Source organism: Muntiacus reevesi, chromosome 1, assembly GCF_963930625.1.
Source record: "Muntiacus reevesi chromosome 1, mMunRee1.1, whole genome shotgun sequence".
Classification (NCBI taxonomy): Eukaryota; Metazoa; Chordata; class Mammalia; order Artiodactyla; family Cervidae; genus Muntiacus; species Muntiacus reevesi.
In genome coordinates this window covers 85,792,507-85,818,298 of record NC_089249.1, presented here as the reverse complement: position 1 = coordinate 85,818,298, position 25,792 = coordinate 85,792,507, and the positions used below count along the sequence as shown (strand labels likewise).

The 25,792-nt window shown below is 44.7% G+C and overlaps 1 protein-coding gene across 1 annotated transcript in view; it reads right to left on the bottom strand.

The window, feature by feature from the left end:
• Nucleotides 1–1,098: 1,098 nt before the first annotated feature.
• The window catches only part of NOTCH2 (notch receptor 2), a 169,858-nt gene continuing 145,164 nt past the window's right edge, over nucleotides 1,099–25,792 (bottom strand). Inside the window, exons 20-34 of the mRNA XM_065905975.1 lie at nucleotides 23,980–24,133; nucleotides 23,024–23,208; nucleotides 20,885–21,017; nucleotides 18,522–18,758; nucleotides 15,780–15,892; nucleotides 14,364–14,869; nucleotides 12,678–13,025; nucleotides 11,661–11,803; nucleotides 11,252–11,462; nucleotides 10,719–10,815; nucleotides 9,476–9,644; nucleotides 8,371–8,672; nucleotides 7,428–7,575; nucleotides 6,665–6,762; nucleotides 1,099–5,707 (exon numbers count right to left, since the gene is read on the bottom strand). Coding sequence (XP_065762047.1) covers nucleotides 4,319–5,707; nucleotides 6,665–6,762; nucleotides 7,428–7,575; nucleotides 8,371–8,672; nucleotides 9,476–9,644; nucleotides 10,719–10,815; nucleotides 11,252–11,462; nucleotides 11,661–11,803; nucleotides 12,678–13,025; nucleotides 14,364–14,869; nucleotides 15,780–15,892; nucleotides 18,522–18,758; nucleotides 20,885–21,017; nucleotides 23,024–23,208; nucleotides 23,980–24,133 — 4,233 coding nt within the window. The 3' untranslated portion in view covers nucleotides 1,099–4,318. The remainder of the gene's footprint in view (nucleotides 5,708–6,664; nucleotides 6,763–7,427; nucleotides 7,576–8,370; nucleotides 8,673–9,475; nucleotides 9,645–10,718; nucleotides 10,816–11,251; nucleotides 11,463–11,660; nucleotides 11,804–12,677; nucleotides 13,026–14,363; nucleotides 14,870–15,779; nucleotides 15,893–18,521; nucleotides 18,759–20,884; nucleotides 21,018–23,023; nucleotides 23,209–23,979; nucleotides 24,134–25,792) is intronic.

The following is a 25,792-nucleotide window of genomic DNA, read 5'->3' as shown; positions in this document are numbered from 1 at the left end:
AAATAGCCATCCAATGGGTTGGGATCAATTAATAGATTTACAAAAACAAATATTATTAAATTGTGATTGGAATTCTACTCAATTTTGTATCACTCCTGTTCGGTTCAACCATAATGCTTACAAATGGGAACAAATCAAATTTCATCTGCAAGATATACATAATAACGCTTCCTTAAATGTACAACTGTTGCAAAAGAAAATTTTTGAAACCTTCTCTAAGAGTCTACCCTCTTCCAACAATTTGGAAACCGTAGCTGAACAGCTAACTGATCAATTATCTGGGCTGGACCCTCAAGGATTGTTTCAAAGCATTACATGTAATATTGGATCAGGAACTATAGCATTAACTGTCCTGATTATATTTGTAGTATACTGATGCCTTTCAACTAAAATTGTTCAAACTAAACAAACTCAATTGGCCAGGGCCTTTTTCACAAAAAGTATCTACAGTCACCCCCAATTGTGAAAAAATAAAAAAGGGGGAATTGTCAGGCGACGTTCAGCTTTAAGGGATCCAATATGTTATTTTTTCCTTTTGTGTGCCGTTTCTCAAGGATTCTCTATTCCTTATCAGTTCCTGGAAAACAGGAATGAGCAGAGCTGCATGCAGTTCTCAGGACTGAGATCATGAGAAGGGGCACCTGCTTGGATTCCTTTCAGTGACTCCCTTCAGTGACTGCCTTCAGTGACCTTACTTAAATGTAATCTATTCAGTTATGCCCCTCTTACTCAAGATACGGAATGCTTTCTGGCCCTTTAAAGATTGTTATTTGCTTGGCTCTGTTTTTGCTCATTTTTTTTTACTGCCTAAAGCTGCCTTGTATGAAGGTATACAAACATACATTTCTGCAAATAAAGCACCCTTGTTTCACTCGAGACTTGGGTCCCCTGCGTCCCTCTTCTCATTGACTCCAGTTCCCAGGTTCCGGTCTACAAAGATCGTGACATTGGAGAAAGAAAAAAAAAAAGACTAGTGCTAGGCTATATGGGATTCAGAATGAAAAGAAAATGTTTTCTCTTTCAGCAAATTATGACATCATGAGTTAAATCACTGCCAAGTAGGGATTAAGAATGGAAAATAAAAACTGCAAATGTCTGTTGAGCTTGACATGTAACTTTTTTATTTTATGATAAAAATGCTTCCATATAAATTTTGTCATAACTACTTTTAGAATGAAACTTTGAAAATTAAAAACAAATTGTGCATTTTCCTTACCATGTATAGTTAGGAATATGCAGTCATTTTATTGGTTATTGGGTTTCTCATACAAACAGATATCATATCACTTTTAAGAGAAATGTACACAAGTAAGAAGCCACAGTACCAAACAGTTATGAGTGGGAGCCTCTGGGCATATAAACTTGTCCTCTCAGTCATCATACATTCAGTATATTAGTTAAGGCCAAAATCCCCAAACCACTTGCCAACAGAATATTACACCTTTGGTTCTCTTTTATGCAAGAATTATGAACTAGCAAACTTAATAATGATGAGAATGGATTTGTGCATCATAGCTGATTGCTTACATAAAATCTTTAACTCTCACTCTCTCTTTCCCTCAAATCTCTCCCTCCCTCACCAACATGTAAATCAGAAAATGATGCTTAATATAAAACAAAAGAAAACAAACAAAAAATATATCCCCAAAGGCAGACAGAAGATGACTCAAAGGAAGAATTATAAAGATAAAACAAGAATGCGAGGGGCAAAGAGGGTGACCTAGACCTGTCATAAAAGATGTTTCCCATACAAACTTAAGTCTCTACTTTAGAACCCAGATGAGAAAGTGATTCTTCATCTTATTTTCTCTTTTACTCAATACAACTCACAGGTTCTTAACAATCTAAGTGACTGATAAATGCTTGAAAGGCAGTGTCTTCTTCCTTATCACTGAAGCCTGTTGTTTGTAATGGCAGCTTTCATATTTATTTCTGCAAAACCCAAAGGATCCCAAAGAGGAGCAAGGAAGTTAGGCCCACAGTGTGCTTACAGACGGAGGAAGCTATAAGGGATCAAGCTGCTGGATCAGAGCTGACACTCTGAAGAAGAGGGGCCGGAATGGGATGACAGAGAAGTTTAGATGTGGTGAGGTCCACAGTGGTCCATGGAGACAGGTCCTCCCCATCTGTGAATCAATGAATAGGTCCAACGATAAAGAATCACCATTCAGAATGATAAAATGCTTCACGCTATGAAAGGGGTTGATAGTTGCCACGTGAGAGAATAAAATACAGAGTGAAAAAATAATCTGCTTATATCAGGGAAAAATGAATTATATTTTTAGTTCAGTGAACTTGGGCAGGACTAGAAAAACTCTTTGTAGACTTCCATGCTAAAAGACACATAGGGTTTCCATATGAAGCCATGGACAGATAAATCTGGTAAATGGGAAGAACTGATGAACACTCTCAGGCAAGGCAGTAAGGAAAACTATCACTGAAGCCAACATGGAGTGGGCAGACCACCTATTAATATCTACAAAATGCCCCCAGAAGAACTAATTTTCCATTGTCATGATATCATAGCACCGGGCAAAATGACAGTGTGGAGACAGAACCAGTTGTTAGCTAACTCAGGGAGAAGAGGAATTAAAACTACTTTTCTCCTCTTTCTAGTGTTGGATAGAATGCATGTCCTTGACAGAGGATCAAAAAAGTTGCCAAGACCACAAACACAGGAAGCAGACTTGGGTGAGATGCAATCACACTCTGAACATTAAGATGACAAGACAGTAAGTCTATTTTTATCCATTATCATCTAGAAGGTGACTCTATGAGAGGAAAATATCCCTGATAAGTGTCTATGTTACTTGCCTAATGGGAAATCTCATGACCACCTGAAAGAAAAGGAACTGGGAACAGAAAATAGCAAAGGCTACCTCATAATTCCTCCCTTTCCAACCTTCTTGTAAGACTGGCTTCGGCCACAGAAACTAGGCCAGGATTCTATTTCCTGCACTTGAACACAGAAAACCCAGGTGTTACTGGGTGCACCAGTAATCAGACCACGAAGTGTGGCAGGAAGATAGGCGAAGGGGCCTGGGGTCAGAAAGAATGTCAGGAAGTAGAGATTGTGACCACCTGACTAGGGGAAGATGACTGTCAAAGGGGTTGGGGAGGAGGCCCTTGAGCAGACGAAAGTTCAGTTCTAAATGGCAAGGGAATGTCGTTTAAAGGCTCAACAATTACAACAGTCTCCATCTGCTGGATGTGTGAGTGAAGCAGGCCAAGGGTTCTAAGGCCTGTAACAAAGTGTTTGATGTTGGCAGTCAACAGAATGCTTGGCAGGGACCAGTTAGTGGGTAATCACTTCTTGAATGAGTTAGCTTATCTCTTGGCTCTCTTGGTCATTCCAACATTCTAAACCTTGGTCTGTTTGGGTTTTGTTTTTTTTAAGGGGTCATATTAGCTACACTGCCAAGGATAAACCTTCACACTTACTAGGCAGACAAATGGAAAAAAAGAAGATCCTTACTTTTCTTCCTGGTAAGGTTTGTAGGAACCCAGAATGTAGGCAAGAGAATTTAGGCGCAGCTTCTTGAAGGGGGTCCTGGTCCCCTAAATGGGTTCAAAGAAAAATATTTTGCTCCCCTTCTTTTAAGAATGATATGTAGGAGAAAGGACTATGTCCATTTTCTAAAGAAACATACTTGAAAGGTTTCTGCTGGGACCATAAAGGCAAACCCTGTGAGGCTCCTAGGGACACTGGGAAAACAGGAGGGAAAGGGGAGGCTGCAAGTGCCTCCAGAGCAGGCATGATTCAAAGCACAAAGGTCCTGCCCTGGAACATGCAGGTGGGGTTCCAGCCACAGAGAGGTGCACAATTAAAGCACCAAATGAAGTCAAAAGAATTTTCCAAGGATAAGAATAGGAGACAGGTCACATCTGGAAGAATTCCAGGGCACAATTCCCAGTAGGAATCTACTGCAGAATCTTCTCATGGATATGGCAGAAGCCCCCAAGGCTGAAAAATGCACTCCAGGCTGCAAGAATGTCTACAACAGGCATCCATCTTATTCTCTGTATTGAAGAGAGGAAATGCGGTCCCAAGTCTTGTATTCATCTTGCAGTTCCATGAACTCGGGGACTTGACGGGCAAGAGATTACAAGGAGCCTTGTCCCTTCCATGTTCCACAAATGCACAGTGAAGCTAATGAACTCGCTTCTTCGCATTATCTACAAGATAAGAGCCTCTCCTCTCTCCTGCTTTCAGAAGCTGGTTCCAGAGATTTCTTCATTTCTTTCCCGGATGACCTTCATTTGTTCCTCAGCAGCATTTACAAGAGGAGTTCTGTGTCTAGGCTGGAGGCAGACTCTTTCATGCATAGACCTGCATGTTGCTGCGTGGTGGCTCAGACATGTGTGTCCCAGGTCCCCGCTGACCTCCTCCAGCGCCCCCAGGAGTGGGGCTGGTGGTCACATCTGACCAGTCAGAAGCAGAGTGGGGTGATGAACTTGACCACTGGTCAGGAGACTCTGGGGACGGTGTCAGGTAGGGATGCTCACCCTGGAGGTGACCACTGTGACTGGGCGTTCTCTCAGCAGCATTGGAGGAAGCATAGCTATGCTGTGACGGGGGTGTGGGATACTTGCCCACGGAGGCTGGGAAGGGGTGATAGGCTGGGAGAATGGTCTGAGCAACCTGCCCGTCCTGCTGGGGCATCATGGCAGTGGGAAAAGCCATACTGGGTAAGCGAGCCATTTCTGGAATCTGATACATGGTGGGCAGGGTGCCTGCAACGGCTGGAGGGCAGCTGGACGGAGGCTGGGCAGCCCCAGTTGGTTGGGCAATGCTGCCTTTGGGGATGAGCTGGAAAGTCACAATGGGGGGCAAGGGCTCTCGGGGGGTGGTTAAATGCTTCCCTTCGGGCGGCCTGCTCTGGGGAGCTATGCCAGGGTGGGTGCCCTCAGCTGGAGCCAGGACCATGCCGAACATCTCGTTGTACTGGCTCTCATTCACCTCCACGCGGTTCACCCAGTTGGCCGGGACAGTGACGGGATGCAGCCGCCCCAGGCTGCCGGCAGTGCTGCTGCCTGGGGGCACGATGTGGTGGTGGGACAGCAGCTGGCTCACCGAGGGGAGCACGGCGTTGGCCCCGTGGGCCAAGGGCTGCATCTCATGAAGGTTAGAGAAAGGCAGTGCATGCTGGGCATGCACTGGGGCAGCGGGGGCGGCAGCGGCCAGCATGGGGGTGGGGGAGGCCTGTAAGATTCCGGGAGATGTGATCATTGGAGAGGAGGTGGTGTCAGAAACATATGTGTGGGGAGACTCTAGGGAATCGACGGGGGACAGAGTCACTGAGCTCTCAGACAGCTGGCCCTTGTCACTCAGAGACTTCTTCCTCCTGTTCCCCTTGGCATCCTTGGCCTCCTTGGCAAGGTTAGGGAGGCTCGTGGGCACGGCACTCTTGGTGTTAGGCCGTCTAGACTTCTTGCCCATTGGGGTATGCTTCAGACTGAGAAAAGGTCTGTTGGGCCCACAGATGACGGGTGAGAGTGCAGAAGTCAGCACTGTGCCGGGAGGGCTGGGGGTCACGTTGTACTCGTCCAACAGGCGCACGATGTCGTGGTGCATGCGGTCCCGGGCTACGTCCCGGGGAAGACGATCCATGTGGTCCGTGATGTCCCGATTGGCAAAATGGTCTAACAGGATCTTGGCTGCTTCATAGCTCCCCTCCCGGGCAGCAAGAAACAGGGGTGTCTCCTCCTACAGAAAAAAAAAAGAAAAAGCCCATGCAGAGCACATTTTAACAACACTCCTGAGGACACAGCCATGTTTCTCAATCTTTTTGTATCACTCCTTTAGACATTTTTTCCTAACTGCCTTCCCATATGAAAATTTAATGCCACAGATAAAAAGTGTGCACCTACCTATGTACAGAATGGCCATCTGTAATTTATACATAAAGAAAAATTATTTTACTCCTCCCCAAGAGCCAGTTTTGCCCTACTGAGGGCTACGTCTTCTTAGTGGGGAAAGTATGAAATAAAGCACGTCCCTGGGCCATCAATTCACCTGCAAGAGCACTGAGCTTATCAAAATAGGGTTCTAAAAATGTATGACAAAACCCACTGAAAAAAAAAAAAAAGAAATAAAGGTATGAGGGGAAGAAGCTAAAGCATGTAGAAAACTGAGAAAAATAAGGGAAAGTGAAAGAAAGAAAGATAAAACATCTGAGACAAAGAACAAAATAATGGAAAAGGGGAAATGAACAAGAGAAGAGAAGGTGAGCAAGAGAGGGAAGCATGACACAGAAGTCAGAGGAAGCAGGAAAACATCATGGAGCCCAAGAACAGGGCAGGGGTGGAGGACGTGGAGCATCAGGAAAACAATTAAGAACAAACAAGTGAAGAGGAAGGAAGTATGTGTGAACAGAACAAAGACCAGGAGGAAGGGAAATGTCAAAGAAGGAAAGGCAGAAAGGTTACAGCAAAGTTATCAAAGGGACAGCCTGGTGCAGACTGCGCAGGCTAAGGGTCAACCCTGACACTTCACTGGATGAGCCCAATGCAAGCACTCAGGCTCTCTGGACCCACTCCTTGCTCAGCCTGCTTCCATCGTTGTCGGTCCTTCCTACAGAGCAGCTACGGGAGAAAAGGAATGGCCTCACACATAACCCAAGGCGCTGCTGAACCTGCCCCCAGCTCAGGGCCCAGACTGTACCTTGTTGTCCTGCATGTCCCGGTTGGCCCCATTTTTCAACAGCAAAAGGGTTGCCTCCACATTATTCACAGCAGCTGCCCAGTGAAGGGCAGATTTTCCTGTGGAGAAAAAAACATTTTTATAAGCAGACAGAGTAAGAGGTCATGTCCTACTCCTCCCATCTGAAAGTGTCATGACTTGTACAAGGAAACCTTGAACTTCTCAGACAACAGCTGGAAGCCAGTTCTCTCTGGGGGCCCACAGGAAAAACCAATGTATTATCTTCGTTTTCCCCGATTCTAGAAATACTTTGGTATAGGCTGCCTAGCTTTCAGAACACCTCTAAGTAAAAGGATCATCTGTCTATGGTACCACATCCTTTGTGTGGCAAAATCGACCCTGTCACACGCTGAAGACAATAGCCTGCTTATGTATTACATGCCAGGATATATAGTTAGAATATCTCACCACTGTACCCCTCCGTGAAGTCAGCTCTCATATCCTCATAAGAAGAGTGGTATACCTGAGAACCTACTCAGGGAAACCTCTCATAGACCTGCTCTGAGATCAAGAACTCTCACTAAAAATCCCTTCACAACTTCATCTGTGGACTTCGCACTGTCTCAGATCTCTGAACTCAATATTGCAAAACAAAGATAGAATGAATGAATGAATCTTCAGTGGATTTGGATCTGAGACAGCTCTTTAAGGATCGTGCAACAATTTCTTTCCTTAGAGGCCTGCTTTGCAGGTAGGAATCTGAATCCCTGCTTCTCATCCCTACCATGATCATCCACTGCATTCACATCTGCTTGGCAGTTGATTAGTTCTGCCACCATTCCCTCCACAGCCAGGCGGGCAGCCAGGATCAGGGGTGTAGTGCCATCATTCATCCTGGCGTCTAGATCAGTTACTCGGTTGCGGATCAGAATCTAGAACACGAGAAAGTACAGAAAAGAGAGTCAGTCGAATACAAAAAATAATGAAGCTAAGATAAGACAGACATAAGAGCATCAGAGTTGAGGCAACACTGTAAGTTCCTGGAGGACAGGGAGTGTTCTGCTATCTTCGTGTCCAGGTTCTCCTAGGGTCAGTCAACTAATATTTGTTGAATGAATGAATAAAGGAATAGGATGAATGAATATACAAACAAACTCAAGCTCTACAGTGGCTTTGTAAATTAATGTACTTCTGCTTTCTAAAGAAAGAAGAGGGAATACGGGAAAATACCACAACCTCAATTATGGTGTACAAGTTAAGATGATACAGAATGCTTTCAATTTCCTCATAAGGCTAAAATAATAGGGCATCAGCTGTGCACTGTGAACTCATGTCAAGAAAATCACCAAGGAGCAGCTGGAAGCCTGTATAGTCAGATAAATGTAGAGGGAGAAGCTGACTGACTACTAGTTGGAGGCAGGTGTCATGCACCTGATCTTTTCATCTGGGAGGTATTTTGCCTCATCAGAAACAAAACAAGCAAACAAAAACAAAGCACTGACTAACAATCAGAAGACTGGTGTTATCTGCTTTACTATAAGCTGGCTGTATATGGTCAGCTTTGTCTCCTGCCTCCCTTTCCTGCTTTCCTATCCAGCAAGCATGGCTCTATCATCTGCCTTATTCTCGCAAAGAATCACTGAACAAATACAATGGGTTATTATGTGTCTTAATGATGGGAAAACATTCTAGACTCATCAGGAATCAACTCTTCACATGATCTCTACCTGGAAGACCCCTTGGGCGTCCGCGGCCACTGCGGCGTGGAGAGGGCAGCGGCCCATGTTGTCCTGAGCATTGGCATCTGCACCTGCATCCAGGAGACGCTTGGCAGCATCTGCCCTTGAGTACCGGGCTGCGAGATGCAGGGCCATCTCACCCGTCCGGTCTGTCTGTGCTTGGAGGCTGGCACCCTGGTACACTAAGTCTGTGATGATGTTGGCAGAAGAGTCCTCTGCATCTTCATCTTCATCACTCATGTCTGAACTGCCTCCTCGGAGAGAAGCCAGCATCAGTGGGGTGCACCCATCTAGAGGAAAGGGAAATTCCAAATAGTATTCAAGGAGGGGAGTATTCATTTAACCCTACTGCTGGAAGAGCTCAATTTGAAGAAAATTATTAGTTTGGAAAAAAACCCTGTACTTCTTATAATAAGTGACAATTGATTTTTCCTTGATAGTATCCTTTCTGTAAAGAGGAGCTAGTCTGTAAATTAAACAAGCTTTTCTGTTCAAGTTTCTAAGTGCTATGCTTTTTTAAATTGAACATTTAAAAAAATCCAGTATTAATAAACTATATACATTAAGGTACGAACTAAACAAATTCTCTATTCCTCTGCTTTGGGATATTATTTTTTTAACCCACTAAAATCTATCCCAAATAATCAGCCTTTTTGTTGCTGAACATGCATTATGTGAGGGCCTCCCTGGTGGTTCAGTGGTAAAGAATCTGCCTGCAATGCAGGAGAGGTGGGTTCGATCCCTCAGTCAGGAAGATCCCTTGGAGGAGGACATAGCAACGCATTCCAGTATTCTTGCCTGGAGAATTCCATGGACCGAGGAGCCTGGCAGGCTACAGTCCATGGGGTCGCAGAGGCAGACACGACTGAAGCAACTTAGCATGTATGCATACAGAAGGTGAAGCAAATGAAATCCTGTCTCTTTTCTCATACAAATTCATAATTTCTGCAATTCTGTTTTCCTTAGACATTCATTTCCTCAAGCTGATTTCCAGTCTGATTTCCTCGATCATTGAGTGGGACAAACACAGGGATAAGGTGGAACCAGGGGGTGGACACGGCACAGTGAAGAGAGAAGGCTCGCAGGCACTGACCTGGACCGCGGACGTTCACATCCAGCACATCCACCTCCTGCTCTGCCTGTGGAGGGGTGAGAGCCAGCGATGGTGTCCTACGGATGTCTGCAGCTTCCAGGTGCTGCTGTGTCCATGGACGCCGATCGATGGGGTCATCTTCTTCTGAGAGCAAAGCCTCATCTTCAGCCTGAAAGAAGACAACTCTCCTGATCACTCTGGCCCAGCCCCAGGATCTTTCCCAATTCTTTGATTGACTAACTTCAAGTAGGAAGCAGACCTTAATTCCTCTCACTGGTCCTAAAGAGCACACGCTGCTCACTCTCCTTAACTAAGCATTGTGTTAGGTACTTACACAGCATTGCATGGGAGTTCCCACTGCTACCTGGAAGGTTCCTCAGGACAGGGAGCAAGCCTGGTTCAAGGTTGCCTCCTTGTACCCTGTCTCCACCCCAGTGCCCAGCACAGAGCCAGCATTTAGGAAGTATTTGCTGAATAATTATTATACTTTTAAAAGCAGCTGACCTCTACGGAATATTCAGTACATGACAGAAAACAGGTAAGGCAATTCACCCGTATTGAAAGAATCATTATTATTTTCCCTATCTTACAGATTAAGGATAAGTAAATACAAAGAGGTTAAATAACGTGCCGGAGTTTTGAACTTGAATCTAGTCCTGACTGTAGTAATTTTCTTAACCATCAAGCCTGTATTCCTCAAGCATTTATTTCCTCAGAATATCTGTGGGATACATGCATATCCCAGCCACGTATGTCTACGGTTGAGTGGTCTCCTTTTTCATGTCAGACTCAGCCCAATGTACCTCTTACTGCTATCTGGCTTTAGTTTCCAGGGATCAAGATTTAAAGCCTCCAAACTCAGTGATCACTGGCTTTCCTCCACTGACTAATTCTACCTTCCCTTGAAGTATCCAGAGAATAAGGGAGAGATCTAGCCATGAAAGAAACTGGTGTTTACACATAATAGTCCTTATTCAAGTACCACCAACATGACATTTGAGAAAAGAAGCATGTTTGTTTTATTATTTTTAAAGAGTTCTTTCTGAAAAACTTACATAGTAGCCCAAGGCCATCAATAAATATTCCTGATTTTTGAGACAACCTAGGATAGTCAAGGCCTGGGCAACATGTACAGACTACCACTGTTCTCTCCCATTCATGATACTCTAGATACCCAAGGACAAAATTGTGAAAGATGAGCAGACAATGGCTAATAATGGTGCTTCTACCATGGCCAGCTTACCTTGGCTTTCTTAGGCTGGGGCCCTTCATCGTCAACCCAGTGTTCACTTGTTCCAGAACCAATTAGGTTAGCCTCTGAGACTTGCACTGAGAGATTTCTGACATGACAGAATCATGAAGGTATAAAATAAGAGCAGGGTTATACCATAAAAGAACGTAGAAATTTTCATAATTTTTCTACCATCACACACTCTCATGGCTACAGTCAGACTTTCAGGGACCTCGACCCAGGGGGAAAATGGGCAATATTACATCCCATTGCCTGAGTAAATATCATTTCCTTTCCCACTAAGCAAGAGCTTAGAACAAAGGTGTGTCTCATCACAGAAGTTGAGCATCACTGTGATAATATGTACAGAACTGAAGCATCCAGACTCTTATTTTATAGCCACAAGCAGGCATTCAGCATCATGGTCAGGTATAGCAGCACGGCATGGCCAGAGCTCTGAATTTAAAATCACGATCCAACAAGATCTGATTTTCCACCTATCCGTACTTGTCATTACTGTGAACAGCTTGTTGACAAGCTCTTACTTGAGGCCCACAGCATCCTGGCCCACTGGCTCACGACGTTTGTGGTTGCTGGAGTCACGGCGGAGGGTGAACCCTTCTGGCAGCCAGAGGGAGCCATGCTTGCGCTTTCGCTTTGCCATGATAACCCCCAGCAGGATAATAAACAAGATAATGACGACGGCAACGGCAAGCAGATAGAGAAGCTGAGTGCGTTTTGGGATCAGAGATTCACCTGAAAGTGCAGAGACACAGGGAAAGTATGAATACAACATCCACCTCTCAGTATCCCCACTAAACTCCTTCAGAGAACGACTCTGACCTCACGAGCCCCGAGAAACAGAGAGCTGCACATGGTAAGCTCTGCCCCGTTCTCTCTGCCTGCAAGTGACATTCCTCAGCACACCTTCCCCTTAATTTCAGAGCTACTCACTGACGACAGACACAAGTGGGTACGACAGGGTCCCCTGGATGGCGTGAGAAGCCAGAAGAGCTGCTGCCGCATCTGTGTTCTTAAAGCACTGGTCTGAGTCTTGAACACACTGGCGGTTGTCAATCTCCAGAAATACCTGAGAGCTGAGGAGAGCCAAGGAGAAATGGCGAGAAAATGTCAACCCAGGAATCTGAGGTAGACCCCTTTCCTCACCCTCAGCCTCGGGCTCTCTACCTCTGGGATGCTGTCTCCGGGAAGATCCCAGAAATTAAGATATGGTTTACATCCTAAACACTAATTCTCACTTAGGGTGTGCTACAGTCCGTGGGGTCACAAAGAGTCGGATACGACTGAGTGACTAACACTTTCATGTTCCTTGGTTTGGCTGCCTCTAAGTGTTCTGACTTTTAGGCAACAGAAGACAAACTGAGAAAATGGGGTGAAGTTGCCTTTGGTGGGCTGCTTCTACCCCTTCCCCCTTCCGGTGTACTCAACGGTACACACAGCTCCTCTAAAAACACACCCTGCCTTTTTATTTTTTGTTCCTTACTCTCCTTTCTCTCTGCATCTGTACTCGAGCTAGCTAGCAAGCTGAACATTGTGAGATACCAAAAAATCCTGAGTGTGGATGACATAATATATGCAGAACATCACCCTTGTTAAAGAGACAGAAATGAAGGGCCTTGAAAAGAAGCCCAGGATTAATATAAAGAGGAGTTATCACTAGAAGGATTTACGCCAACTCTGGCAAATGGTTAGAGATTCTAGCACCTGAGGAGCCCTTTCTGACATCCTGCCACTTAACTTGCTTCAGTCCACTTTTCAGGAGTCCGAGATCAAGGCAAACCTTTAGCACTAACTGTAAAGATTGGAATCACAGGCTTGTGTTACTTGGTTGACTGTTTTGTTTTCTGACCTTTCATCTCTATAGGTGCAGTTGCAGTTATGACATCTGTGTATCAAAGTGCTCGGCTTGACCAAATTAAGCTTTAAGAAGTTCAGAAATTAAACACCTACCCAGCCACTTCCTGTTCTTGATCTCCAGGAAGGGACCTGCGTGTCAATCTCTGCTTCTTCATGGCAGCTGACTTCCCACCATAATAGGGGTAGACCATGAGCTCCCCCTGGGCGTCCCGTTTGATGCGGAGGTTGGTGTGGAGCAGGGTGCCCAGTGCCCGCAGGAATCTGCGGGCGTCCTGGAGCAGCTGCTCAGGGGGCATCAGCACCACGATGACCAGGGTGCCCTCAGCCAGGTTTTCTGGCCGGTCAGCAGCACAGTCCAGTCCATCCCAGCCACACTCCTCACTGTTGCAGCCCTGGTCACAGTGATTGTCTTCGTAGTGGTCTGCACAGTATTTGTCATATCTAGGCAGAGGGAGGCAGAGAATATGGTAAGACCACAGGGGAGCTCTATTTGTTTTCCACTTGGAATGAATGTGGATTTTCCTACCCATCTTCTGTGGCTCAGATTAGATCCTGAATGTCCTCCGAAGGCTTCTGTGACTCTCTGTGCCTGACTTCTTAAGAGTATTTACAGTCTATACACCTTAGCATCAGTAAGTGCTCTCTGAATGAGAAACAAAACTACTCACTAAACTCATGGGCCCCTAGGCAGCTTGTCATCATATTAAATCAGATTTGTAAACAAATTTGAAGCAAAAATCTACCTGGTTCATGTTCCCTTTACTTTTATATCCATTGCCTCTGAGTTTTCAGCAGTAAAACAAGACTCTAGACACTGCTTCCAGAAACTGGAAAGTAGCCCCATGCCGACAAGAGATGCTGTACAGTTGACCTTTGGCCCATTTGATATGGCCCATTTCTTTTCTAATCAAGATTAAATGTTCACTGTGGAAGGTAGGTGGCAAGAAGTGTGTCCCACACAGGATACCAGATCTAATTTATACAGCATCTTTCAAACATTGGGAAATGGAAATTGACTCCCAAAGTCTGTTGATGCAAAAATCGTTTGATTTCCACTCACCCCTTCTCCCTCCTCACTCCCATCCCCCGATGGTTACACCACCCAGTCCAACTGGCCTCTCTAGCTCAGTGGGGAGATCAGGAGTCAGGAGGAGCTATATGTGCTCTGGCAAGTTCTTGAACCTCCCAAGCTCCCTTCCCTGGCCTGTTAAAGGCTATTAACAACACCTATGCCTCACAAGATTGTTGAGAATTAATCAGGGTTGAATCAAATGGGATGACTAAATGGAAACTATTATGTAACCCACAAAGCCCCCTATAATTGCAGCAGTGAAGACCAGGAGGGTTAAGCTGACTAATCTAGCAGATGCTTCCTGATAAATCTGGAGGGGAAACCTAGTCTTAGGGAAAGGCACGGGATGAATAGAGACGGGTATAGACCGTTGCAACCATGCTGCAGGTAGATTATGTGAGAGGCTGCCTGACAGCGGGTAATACTTCCAAAAGTCGCTTCCCCTGGGAACTTGTGACAGCAGCAGGCAAGGAAGCAGAGAGAGGCAGAGAGAGAGTGGCTGTGCAGTGAGCATTCCTGCCCCTCAGTCAGCAAGGGAGAGCACAGGTAGCGTGCGATGGGGCAGGGTGACACCAGGCAGAAGAGGGCAACTGGGTGCCAGTCCAAACTTGGGCTGAAGCACTGGAGTGGCTAGGAGCAAAAGAATAAGAGGCCGAGTGTGTCAGTGACAGTGTTGTCCCCCAGTTCTGGGGGCCCTGGGCACTTACTTGCATGTCTTGCTACTCTTCTGGCATTCAAAGTTGTCAAACAGGCACTCAGCCGTGTTGCACAGCTCATCGCACTGGTTGTTGATGTACTCCCAGCAGGGCAGCGGGGAGGAGCAGTTGGCCCAGGGGTCCTCCATGGTGAGGGAACAGTCCCCCCCATCCCACTGGCAGGCATGGCTGTTGCACACGTCATCGCAGATGCCGTCCCGAGCTTTGTCGGCACAATACTGGCTCAGGCAGGTGGCGGGAGGGGTGCTGGTGGGCGCGGTGTAGAGTTCACAGTGGCTGCCCCGGAACGGCGGGGCACATTGGCACGAGTAGTACGGAGGCTGGCGCTGAGGGTAGCAGCTCCCCCCATGCTGGCAGGGGCTACTGGCGCAGCCCGAGTCACAGTCCTGGGGGTTGGGGCAGAAGCAGCGGGGGCCCGAGGCTGTGTGCACACACTGCTCCCCTCTTCTGCACTTCACCTGTCCGCAGCTGCTCTGGCACCGCACCCCAGAGAAGCCCTGTGGGAATCAGTGAACAAATGAGGATGGCAGGTGACTCGTGAGGGCAGGCCCCATTCTCCCCCCCAGCCCCCTCACCGCCACACCTCTAGGCAGGTAAAGACTAGGCTCTTGGCTAAGATCCCTCCAGGTAGCCTCCTGGACTGAGTTCTAGGAAGAGACTTCTTCAAGTCAACCTACAGGTCAGGGTGGTGGTTCCAGGATGAATACAGAACTTTTTTACTCTAAGAGCTTGCTTCTAGAAATGAAGTCCGGAGTTCATGTTAGGATGAGGTGACACCGAACCTATTAGCACCTTTCCAAATCATCCGTAGATCACTCATACAGTGACTTTACAGGGGAAAAAACTCACTTCAGAGGATTTTAGACATCTGTCTAAAACACTTTCCTATGTCATTTCATTCTTGGACTTTTCGCTCAGTTCAGGCCAAGGTTACTGGACAGGTTGCCTTTTGATATCCCTCTGCTCATCTGTTAAGAAGCTTTTAGCCTCTGGGAGGAGCAAAAGTGTTTGCACAGCAAATGACTTACGTTAGACTTCCTTCTAGTTGAAGAAGCAGTCTGTTCCCAAATAACTGCTGTTGAGGAAGGTGAACAGAGTAGCATTTCCAATAACTCTGTCCCAGTCTGGGCAGCAAGACCCAGAAGCCAAATACACTAGCCCTGTTCCCAAGGGAATATCCCATTGCACTTAGTGCTTCTAAGGATTGACAGTCACAGATCAGGGAGCTCACTGTTTCTGGGAGTATTTTAATAGTTCTAAATGGAAAACTAAAGCACTTTCTCCTAAAGAAGCTAACATTAAGAAATGTCCCCTCCAAGAAAGCTCCCCACAGAGCTCGGAAATGCCAGGTGTCGTCTCGGCTCTGTCACAGGCTATATGGAATTCAGTAAGCACCATGGCACTCACCGGGGGACAACGGCAGATGAAACCATCAGGCATGTTGCTGGCCACAGCACAAGTGCCTCCATTCAGGCAAGGCATCTGGGGACACACGTCGACGAACGTTTCACAGTGACGACCTTAGAGTAGAAAATGAAAGGGGGTTTTAAAAGGTGGAAGCAGTAACTCAGGTTACTGAATGGGACACTACTGGGATGTGAGCTAGTGAAAGGATTAGAGAGGGAGCAAGAGGTGTGAGAATTGAGTTCTAAGCCTAAGGGGATAGGAGAGGATGAGGAAGGCACATGCTAGATCCCAACATCCTTGGCCCATCACCCACTCAGGACAGTTCCCTCATCTATCTTGTCTACAGCAAATGGCACATGACTGAACTGACTCACAAAACAAGATGTGTACAAAAAATGACTAATCCCTCAAAAAAAAAAAAAAGACACCTACGCTTTTTTGAAGGCACGTTAGCTTTCATAAGTCAAAAACATTTAGCAAAAATTCACTGCATTTTGTTAACACTGTATATTTCATAAAACAGGCTAAACCAGGCCAATACATCTAAAACAGTGATTAACATATACATGCTACTATAGATAAAACTGATAACTAATAAGAACCTACTGTATGGCACAGGGAACTTAACTCAGTAGTCTGCAATGACCTATATGGGGAAATAATCTAAAATAGAGTGGATTGATAAAAATGTATAACTGACTCACTTTGCTGTACAACAGAAAATAACACAACATTGTAAATCAACTATACTGTAATAAACATTAAAAGGAAAAACTTTTGGGACGGGGGACACATGTACACCTGTGGCTGATTCATGTCACTGAAAAAGCACCACAATATTGTAAAGTAATTAGCCTCCAATTAAAATAATTTTTTAAAATGTTGATTTGCAGTGTATATTGAATTTTTATCAGTGACATCTGTTTTCAATAATGTTCCAGCCTTTCCGTAACCTTACCGGCATTGTTTTAAAACACAGCTTATGTTAGTGTTACCGACACAGCTTGTGTTAGTAGGAACTAACGCAACATTACAAAGCAATTACATCCCAATAAAAATTTAAAGCAAACATACAGAAAAGCCCCACAGCTTAATATTCCCACCATAATTGTGACTGAGAGTCAAAGGATTTTTTAATTCACAGGTGTGGAAAATGTAGAAACACCACTTCTGGCTACGGGACCCCAATTCAAGGTGGTCTCCACTCCTTTCACCTATTTCCTTCTTTCTTTGTAGGGCTCATCAGCATTTCCAGATAAAGGAAGCCTCAGATGTAATGAAAGGAATGGGAGTCGGTTGTCTCCTAGTTGTCAAGCACATCACGACCAGTATGAGACGACAGATTGTTCACAGTCTTTCTGTCCAGGGTTGCCTCACACGTATGACGTTCATAATGGATTGTTTCTCTTTTGATGCTGTACCGACGTGTTTTCCATATTTCAAAATCCATCCCCCTCCCTTTTTAAAATAAAATTCCAAAGTTCTTAAAGGTAAAATATCTTTAAAATTGGAGGCGGGGGGATGTCTGGATATAATAAGCCCAGAATGTAGCAGAGTTCAACTTTCCAGATTACTAGTAAGTAGACTAATGCAGACTCTCATCTGACTTCCAAAGAATACTTATATAGCAAAAGATCTGAACTGACCCTAGGAGTGCAAGACAGATTTCCGGGTAACTGATGGTACTGCCATATCTAGATATAAACAGCTATTTTAGCCCCCCAAAGTCAGCAAGTTGCTCTTCTCCAGAAATAATTAGTAACTGTCTATGATAAAACCCCTATTCTGAGGCAGGACTCACTCATCTTTGTAATTTGTGATGAACACAGTCAAGTCTTAGTGTGCAGGCCCTGCTTGTGACCTCTGAAGTTTTCCTGTTCATACCCTCATCAGTTGATTTTTGGTTAAACATAGCCCAATTTGAATCTATTCCCTTTAAGTGTCTGAGAAGACCCTAAGCTTCTTTGGATCCCAGAGATGTAGAAAGGTCACTATGGCAGCGGCCACCCAGTCACTCAAGTCGATACATGCCACAGGAGGCAGGGTGACAAAACCAGAGTTAGATGTAAGGTTCCTGAACATGAGATGTTATTTTGGTCAGATGAAATGAGTTCTAGAGATGGATGGTGGTGGTGGTAGCATAACAATGTGAATGTCCTCAATACCACTGAACTGTATACTTAAAAATGGTAAAGATGGTAAACTTTATTTATGTGTATTTTACCTCAATTTAAAAATGTTACTTTGCTCAACTACTCCAAACATTCTATTTCTTTTTTTCATATTTCTGCTACGATATGATGTAATTAATGTATAACAAAAGAGATAGCCTATCTCAGGAGACACAAACACCTATGGAGCACAGACCTAAGAAAATGGTGGGCCCTTGAAGGAAGCTGGTCTAGATTTTCACCCGTGCAGCTCTGAGGGCAGCCTGGACTGCATACAGCTCACCAACCTGTGGGCTTACCTGGTGGCTCAGACAGTAAGGAATCTGCCTGCAGTGCAAGCGACCCAGGTCTGAACCCTGAGTCAGGAAGATCCCCTGGAGAAGGAAATGGCAACCCACTCCAGTATTCTTGCTTGGAGAATCCCACAGATAGAGGAGCCAGGCGGGCTCCATGGGCCAGAAAAGCTCCCTTGGGTCTGGGATGTGTCATGCAGGGCCTAGTTTCCTCACGGAAACCCCCACCCCAGTTCGAGGCAGAGTGGCTGGGGCAGCTGGAAGGGAGCTCGGCTCACCAGTGAAGGTGCTGCGGCAGACGCACAGGTAGTCGTTGGTGAGCTGGATGCAGTCCAGGCTGCCCTCGGAGCTGCAGGGGTTGGACAGGCACTCGTTGATGTCCCCCTCACAGCGTTCTCCAGCAAAGCCTGGCAAGCAGCGACAGCTGTAGCCCCCAATCCTGTCTACACACTGGCCACCATTAAGGCAGTGGGGGCCCCTGGCACAGTCGTCAATGTTCTCTTCACAAAGCAGGCCTGGAGGAGAAAAAGGAGGGAGAGAAAATTATGACAGTTCTTGGAACGCTGCCTTCCAGGAAGGGAAAACCAGCCCTGGTGGCATTTTCACAATTAGTCAGGCTACGCTCCTCAGTCTGTGGTGGGACCATTTCGGTCAGGCAGTGCATAATACACGCTTGACCCAGGATAGTGGCCATCCTCTTGGGCACCAGTAAGCAAAGAATGTACTCAGGGCTTCACATGCACTCCCCATACAACCCAGTGATGAAGCAATCCTTAGGGCATAGTTAATATTATTTTTCTACTTGAAAGGTGAGGAAACTGGAACTCAAGAGAGATTTGGTAACTTTTCATTAATTTATTCATTTTGATTTAAAATATAAAAAGTTAAAAAGAATATAACCATGAATAAATAGATTACAAGTAATCACTGGTAAGAATTGGGAGTAAATTTTGAATCACACAAATGACTTTTTCTGTAAAATAGTGTAAGTGCACAAATACCTTTTATCAAAAAAATAGAAGGGAAATATCCTGTTGAGAGTTCAAAGGTTATTCCATTTAAAATAGAACTCATTTAATGTGCTATAGATGTAAAAGAGCCATCGAGTATGAACATCCATACATATTTTCGAGGAAGAAACAAAAGAAAGCAATGACTATTCTAGAAGTGATTTCATGATTAATTCAAAAAATTACAGAAGAAAGAAAAACAGTACTGTATTCTTACCACTTGTAATAGCAAGACTATTGGAAAGAAAAGAAAAATGTTTTTAAAAAAAGGCCTCAGTTTCAATAACAATAGCAAAAGATAAAATACCTAAGAACAATCTGAACAAGAAATGTACTACACCTACATGAAGACTTTAAAGCAGACCCAGAGGAATCGGGTGGAGAGGGAAGTGGGAGGGGGGATCGGGATGGGGAACACATGTAACTCCATGGCTGACTCATGTCAATGTATGACAAAACCCACTGCAATGTTGTGAAGTCATCAGCCTCCAACTAATAAAAATAAATGAAAAAAAAAAAATAAAGTGAAGGCCATCATGAAAAAAAATAAATAAATAAAGCAGACCTAAAAGACACAAAAGGAAACTTGAATAAACAGAAAGACACAATGGGTTGGTTAGGAAGACTCCTCATGCTAAAGATGTCAGTCTTCTTTATACAAATTCATAAATTTAATGTGACCTCGATAAAAATATTAACAGGATTTTTAATGGATAACATGACCTCTAGAAGTAATTAAAATTAACCTCTGCTTCTCTTTCAAGTACTGAGCAGAAAACAACTCTCCTTTAATGGAACAAATCTTCAATATTTAAAGGCTGTTTCTCCTTAGTTTTGTCTTCCCTGTTAATCTCACTGCTCAATAACTAGCCTACTACTGGGGCACTTTTCCATTCTAATTTAGCCAACTCTGAACTCAAGAAGGAAACCCAAAATTCAGTGACCTAACGGTTTAAGACAGTATAAATATTTCTCTAACATTCTATTCTCTTTGATGAGAATCAATTTTCCATCATTGTGGATAGCTTTTTCTTTTCACATGCTGCTCAGAGGAGGCACCATTATAACTACATCTCTTCTAAGAAATAATACTCCAAGCTCTTTCCAGGAGACTGTTTGCAGGCAGGGGAATGCCCCTGGTGGAATGATGGCTCCACCATCCACTGTCTAGGGCTGTATCTCCTTAGGTCTTATTGTAATTCTTAGTTCATTCTTGGACCATCAACCTTCTCCCCTTGGGCTAAAGAAAATAGGCAAATGTTTTCATTTCATTCATTTTCCCACTTTATGGAGGCAAGGCTTGGAAGTTTAGAAAAATACACGAGCTGGTAAATACAAATAATTTTTTCAAGAGGCTACTGGTTGTTTCCCCTGGAAGCACCAAGAGATCTTGCTGCAACATTATGTCATTTGCACATTCTGTGTTTCATGGGTTTCCACAACAACCAGACAGAATTGAGAACAAGCGTGTCAGAACACCAGAGCTTGGCAAGAGAGCAACAAAATGGCTTGAATCTATAAGATTCAGAATAATGCTGAATCTTGTTTTAAAAATCCCTTCACGAGACTAAAAATGCATTTATAACTTAGAGAATGCCCTGGATGGAAGACAGGTAAGGCTGATTTCATACCCCGAGTGCCTGGTGGGCAGGAGCACTTGAAGTGGTTCACAAGGTCAATACAGGTGCCTCCATTCTGGCATGGCTGGTTCTGGCACTCATCCACTTCATACTCACAGTTGACACCCTGATATCCAGGGACACACTGCCAAGAGCAAAGCAAAAAGAACAAGAAATGTTGGACTATTTTTGGACGCATATCATGAGAACAAATGAAATCGGGCAAGTTACTGTGACCATTTTCTGCCAAACCCCACCCAGCTCTTGTACACTTCTCTGGTATCATCACACTCCCTACTCACTATCTCATGCAGAGTCAACTCACAGCTCACTGGCATTTATCACTTCTATCCAAAAAAGCCACTTGAAAAGGAAGGCAAGGACTGAATATTCTGAGGGATATCGCAAATGATGCCTGTGTGAAAGTCATCCATCCCTTCTGTGTGTAGGTTTTCCCATCTTTAAAACATTCGTTCCTTTGTATGTGATGAGGACCCAGTGGCTCACAGAAATGGTACATGTGGATGGTACATGTGGATGGTAGTAGAGATAATGCGTGTATTTACTGATCCCCAGGTTCAGAAAACTACATGTTTATGTGTGAGAAACTGGCTGATGTAGGGGTGGGGGCAGCAAGAGGTGGGCAAGCTAGCTGTGCTAGATGTAGGCATTCTAGGGCTTTCAGGGCTGATCAAGGATAAAATACTGCCCATGAAATGGCTCTATTTGGGCAATGCTTTGAGTCCCTCACAGCAAAATTACTGTAATTGATTGCTGTATGCTTCCCAGTACAGCTATCAAATTTTATAAGTAAGAAGTGCCACCTTCTGGTTTAAAACTATGCAACATCTCCTTACTTTGTTTTTAATGCCATTTTTGGTGAACCTATAAAGCAACAGCAGCAGTTACAAAACGTTGTCTGAGTACTTCTGAGAGCTCAAAACAAAGATCTGTGTATAGGCTGAATAAAAAGATGTTCAATTAATAGTGCAAACTGCATATGAATAACTTTAACATCTTTCATTGGACTTGTCATGCAAACCTTAATAGAGATGTGACTCTTAGAGATATAAAAAAGGATAAGAAGAGGAGGGCAGATGAACTCAGAGGGAAGAGGGTAACCGAGAGGGGGCTTACACGTTTGGTGATATGACTCGGCAGCCAGGCCAGAGTCTCTGGGTCACAGAGCTCTGAAGGACAGCAGTGCCTTGGTATCCTCACATCCTGGGGCTCATCTTACCTATGGCTAGCAGTGGCAGGTGCAGTTTTGCAGAACATACAAAGCAGGCAATCCCTAAGTGAATAAATCCTACTTCTTAGGGTTATGTTTAAAACAATTGGATGTGTAAAAATTTGAGTTTGGTGCCAGTGGCTTTTGAGCTAAAAATAAGAAACAGGGACCAATATACTGAAGTCATCTTTTGCTCATGTATGAGAAGCAGAGAAGCAAGAGTTTTTCTCAGTGTTGCTTGGTGGCTTAAACTGGTATCAAATTCATGTCTCTGGTCTTTTGTCAACAGCTTGATCTAATTATTATCAGCCCAGACATTAAGAAGACAATGATTTTGTTGCTATTGCTGTTCAGTTGCTAAGCTGTGTCTGACTCTTTGTGAGCCCATGGACTGCAGCATGCAGAAGACAATGATATATCCCTTAAAAGATACATACACTCTCAAATATACACATGTAACAGTATGATGCTACACAGAACACGGTGGGTAACATTTTTTTTTGAGAGAATTATTAGTTGATTGACCAATGACTGTTTACGAAGATGACATGGGTCAAAGGGCCACTCCTCAAAGAGGCTTGTCCTATCTCAAGTGCTTGTTCAGGGAAGCACCAGGGGCCACTGGGCTGGGTAGGCTGGGAAATGCACCCTGGCAGAGTATGTTAGCTCTGGATTCTGGAAGCAATCCTGTGGAAGTAAGATGGTTCCAGACTTCTGTGAAAATAGCTTACGAGAGCTCTTCTAACTTAATGCACAGGGTACTGAAAGAAACAGTGATTAGAAAACAATGCAATCATGACTGGTAAAAAGAAAAGAAATCTATAAACTGTGAAAAGTAGACATAGTCAGCTAAACTCAACATGTAAGAGGTATGCCATCTTCTGGAAGGCCTCTGACCTCCGCCTGCTCCTCTTGCTCACCTCACATCTGTATCCACCAATGAAGTCCCGGCAGGTGGCGCCGTGCTGGCAGGGGTTGGACGAGCACTCATCAAGCTGGTCCTCGCAGTAGCTCCCGGTGTAGCCCAGGGGGCACTGGCAGTGATGCGAGCTGCCCGCGCTGATGCAGACGCCTGAGTGCTGGCACAAGCGGTCAACGGGCACCCCTGAAACCCAGGAAGGAGCGTCACGGAACAGCACACAACGCGTCCGGCCCAGGTGAGCTAATCTAAGCTGACTGACACGTCCTATTTTATTCTTGTTAGTTCACAACCCTCAGGATCTGTTTTATGTTAAAAATGAGTAAGTGCTGCATATATATGGAATTTATAAAGATGGTACTGATGAACCCAGCTGCAGGGCAGCGATGGAGATGCAGACACACAGAACAGGCCCATGGACCCGGAGCCAGGGGGCAACTGGGGAAGGACAGGGTGGGACCAATGGAGAGAGAAGCATGGAAACATAAACACTACTATGTGTAAACCAGGTAGCCAGTGGGAATTTGCTGCATGACTCAGGAACTCAAAACGGGGCTTTGTGACAACCTAGAATGGTGGATGAGGTGGGAGGGGGCAGAGAGGTTCAAGAGGGAGGGGACACATGTATACTTATGGCTAATTCATGCTGCTGTATGGCAGAAACCAATACAATACTGTAAAACAATTATCCTTCAACCAAAAATAAATATGCTAAAAAAACAAGCCAGTGCTGAAAGTGGAACAAGCCGTCCTTCCGTGTCAAATACATTCCTTTTTGGAATCCCTAGACTTGCTCCCCTGCCTTCGCCTTCCATTTCAGACCCCTTCTCCAGAGGCTTGCCCATTCATTCCCGTCTGCCCTTCCCTCTCCTCCCACAATAACAACTCTTGCCCTACAGTGCTGCTCGTTAGTCGGTACTTCATGGGCTGACCCTTGGGCCTCGGGGCAGAGCTCACCTCTGTGGGAGGCCGCCACCTCACAGGAGACGCTGGGCACATCGCAGTAAGCGCCAGCCCACCCAGACGGACACAGACACCGCGACTCTGCTTTATCCTGAATGCAGGTGCCTTTGTTTTTACAGGGAGACCGGCTACAGAGGTTCACCAGGGTCTGAAACAGAGGCAGACACATACATCAACATTCAGACACCAGGAAGGAAAAAAAGTTACAGCGCACTTTAAGAACTCAAAGGAAAGCACACTAATTAATTTAAAAAAAAAGAGCCCTCACCCAAGTCTTAAACTTAGATTCACTGTCCCCAGATAAGCCAATCATTTTATACAGTCTAATTCTTTTAGCTCTGTTATTCAAAAATTCTTACCAGATAAGTTTAAGAATTTGAGGAACTTAATTGGTTAAGTTATTCCCTACATCATGCTTATGTCTAGAAACATGGCCACCCTGTGGGGCTAGAAAGAGAGTTAAAGCTGTCAGATAGGTCTATAGCTTCTACGTGCTACTCCTGAGTGAGAAATCACATGGGTTTGATCAAATCTGTCTGTGGTGAATATGAATTCAGGATTTAAAGGCTTAAAGCCTATTAATAAACCTAAAAACTGCGAAAAAGCTTACTTTTTTACTGTTAGTAAAAAATAAAAACTTTTTTATTGAAGTATAGTTGATTTTTAATGCTGTGCTAATCTCTATTGTACAGCAAAGTGACTCAGTTATACACATACATTCTTTTTTTAATAATCTTCTCTATTATGGCTTATCACAGGATACTGACTATAGTTGCCTGTGCTACACAGCAGGACCCTGTGGGGTATCCACCCCTGTATGTTGACAGTACTACTAGGAGCACTACTCACAACAGCTGAGACAGAAATAACCTAATGGAGAAGGCAATGGCACCCCACTCCAGTACTCTTGCCTGGAAAATCCCATGAACGGAGGAGCCTGGTAGGCTGCAGTCCATGGGGTCGCTAAGAGTCGGACATGACTGAGCGACTTCACTTTCACTTTTCACTTTCATGCACTGGAGAAGGAAATGGCAACCCACTCCAGTGTTCCTGCCTGGAGAATCCCAGGGACGGCGGAGCCTGGTGGGCTGCCGTCTCTGGGGTCTCACAGAGTCGGACACGACTGAAGTGACCTAGCAGCAGCAGAAATAACCTAAATGTCCACTGACAGATGAATAAAGAAAATGTGGTACATACATAAAATGAACTCCTACTAGAATGAAAGAATGTCATTTGCGGCAATATGGGTTGAACTAGAAATTATCATACTAAGTAAAGTCAAATCAGAAAGAGTAAAACCATGCTATCACATGTGTGGAATCTAAAATATGGCACAAAAGAACCTAGCCACAAAACAAAGAATTTATTTTGATGGGAGAAACTCAGGCTTCTGAAAAGCAAGAGGCAAAGGGTGCAAGTGGACTAGCACCTTCTCCAAACTGACATGTGTTGGCCTGGCTCCTGGGGAGAGGCAGGCCATACTCACAACACTGACCATTTGTGAAGGAGGGGGAAGGGCAGAGGGCCATCATGCTGTAAGAACAGCAGAAGCCCCATGAAGAAGAGCCTCCCGATCCAGAGAATCAGCAATAAGCTGTTTAATATGCAGAGGTGCTTCTCTGTATGTCCAATACAGCCAAAGCTTCACTGAAGTGTACTCTGAAAGGCTAGTTACATTTGGGCATTTATTTAAAAATTCTTTGGACTGCTGGTATGACATTCTATCATTCCACCATTGTTTGAGAGGTAAAACCGCATAAAATTAAACACAATGCTGTTTCATGTGAAACCTTAGAAAAGTTACTTT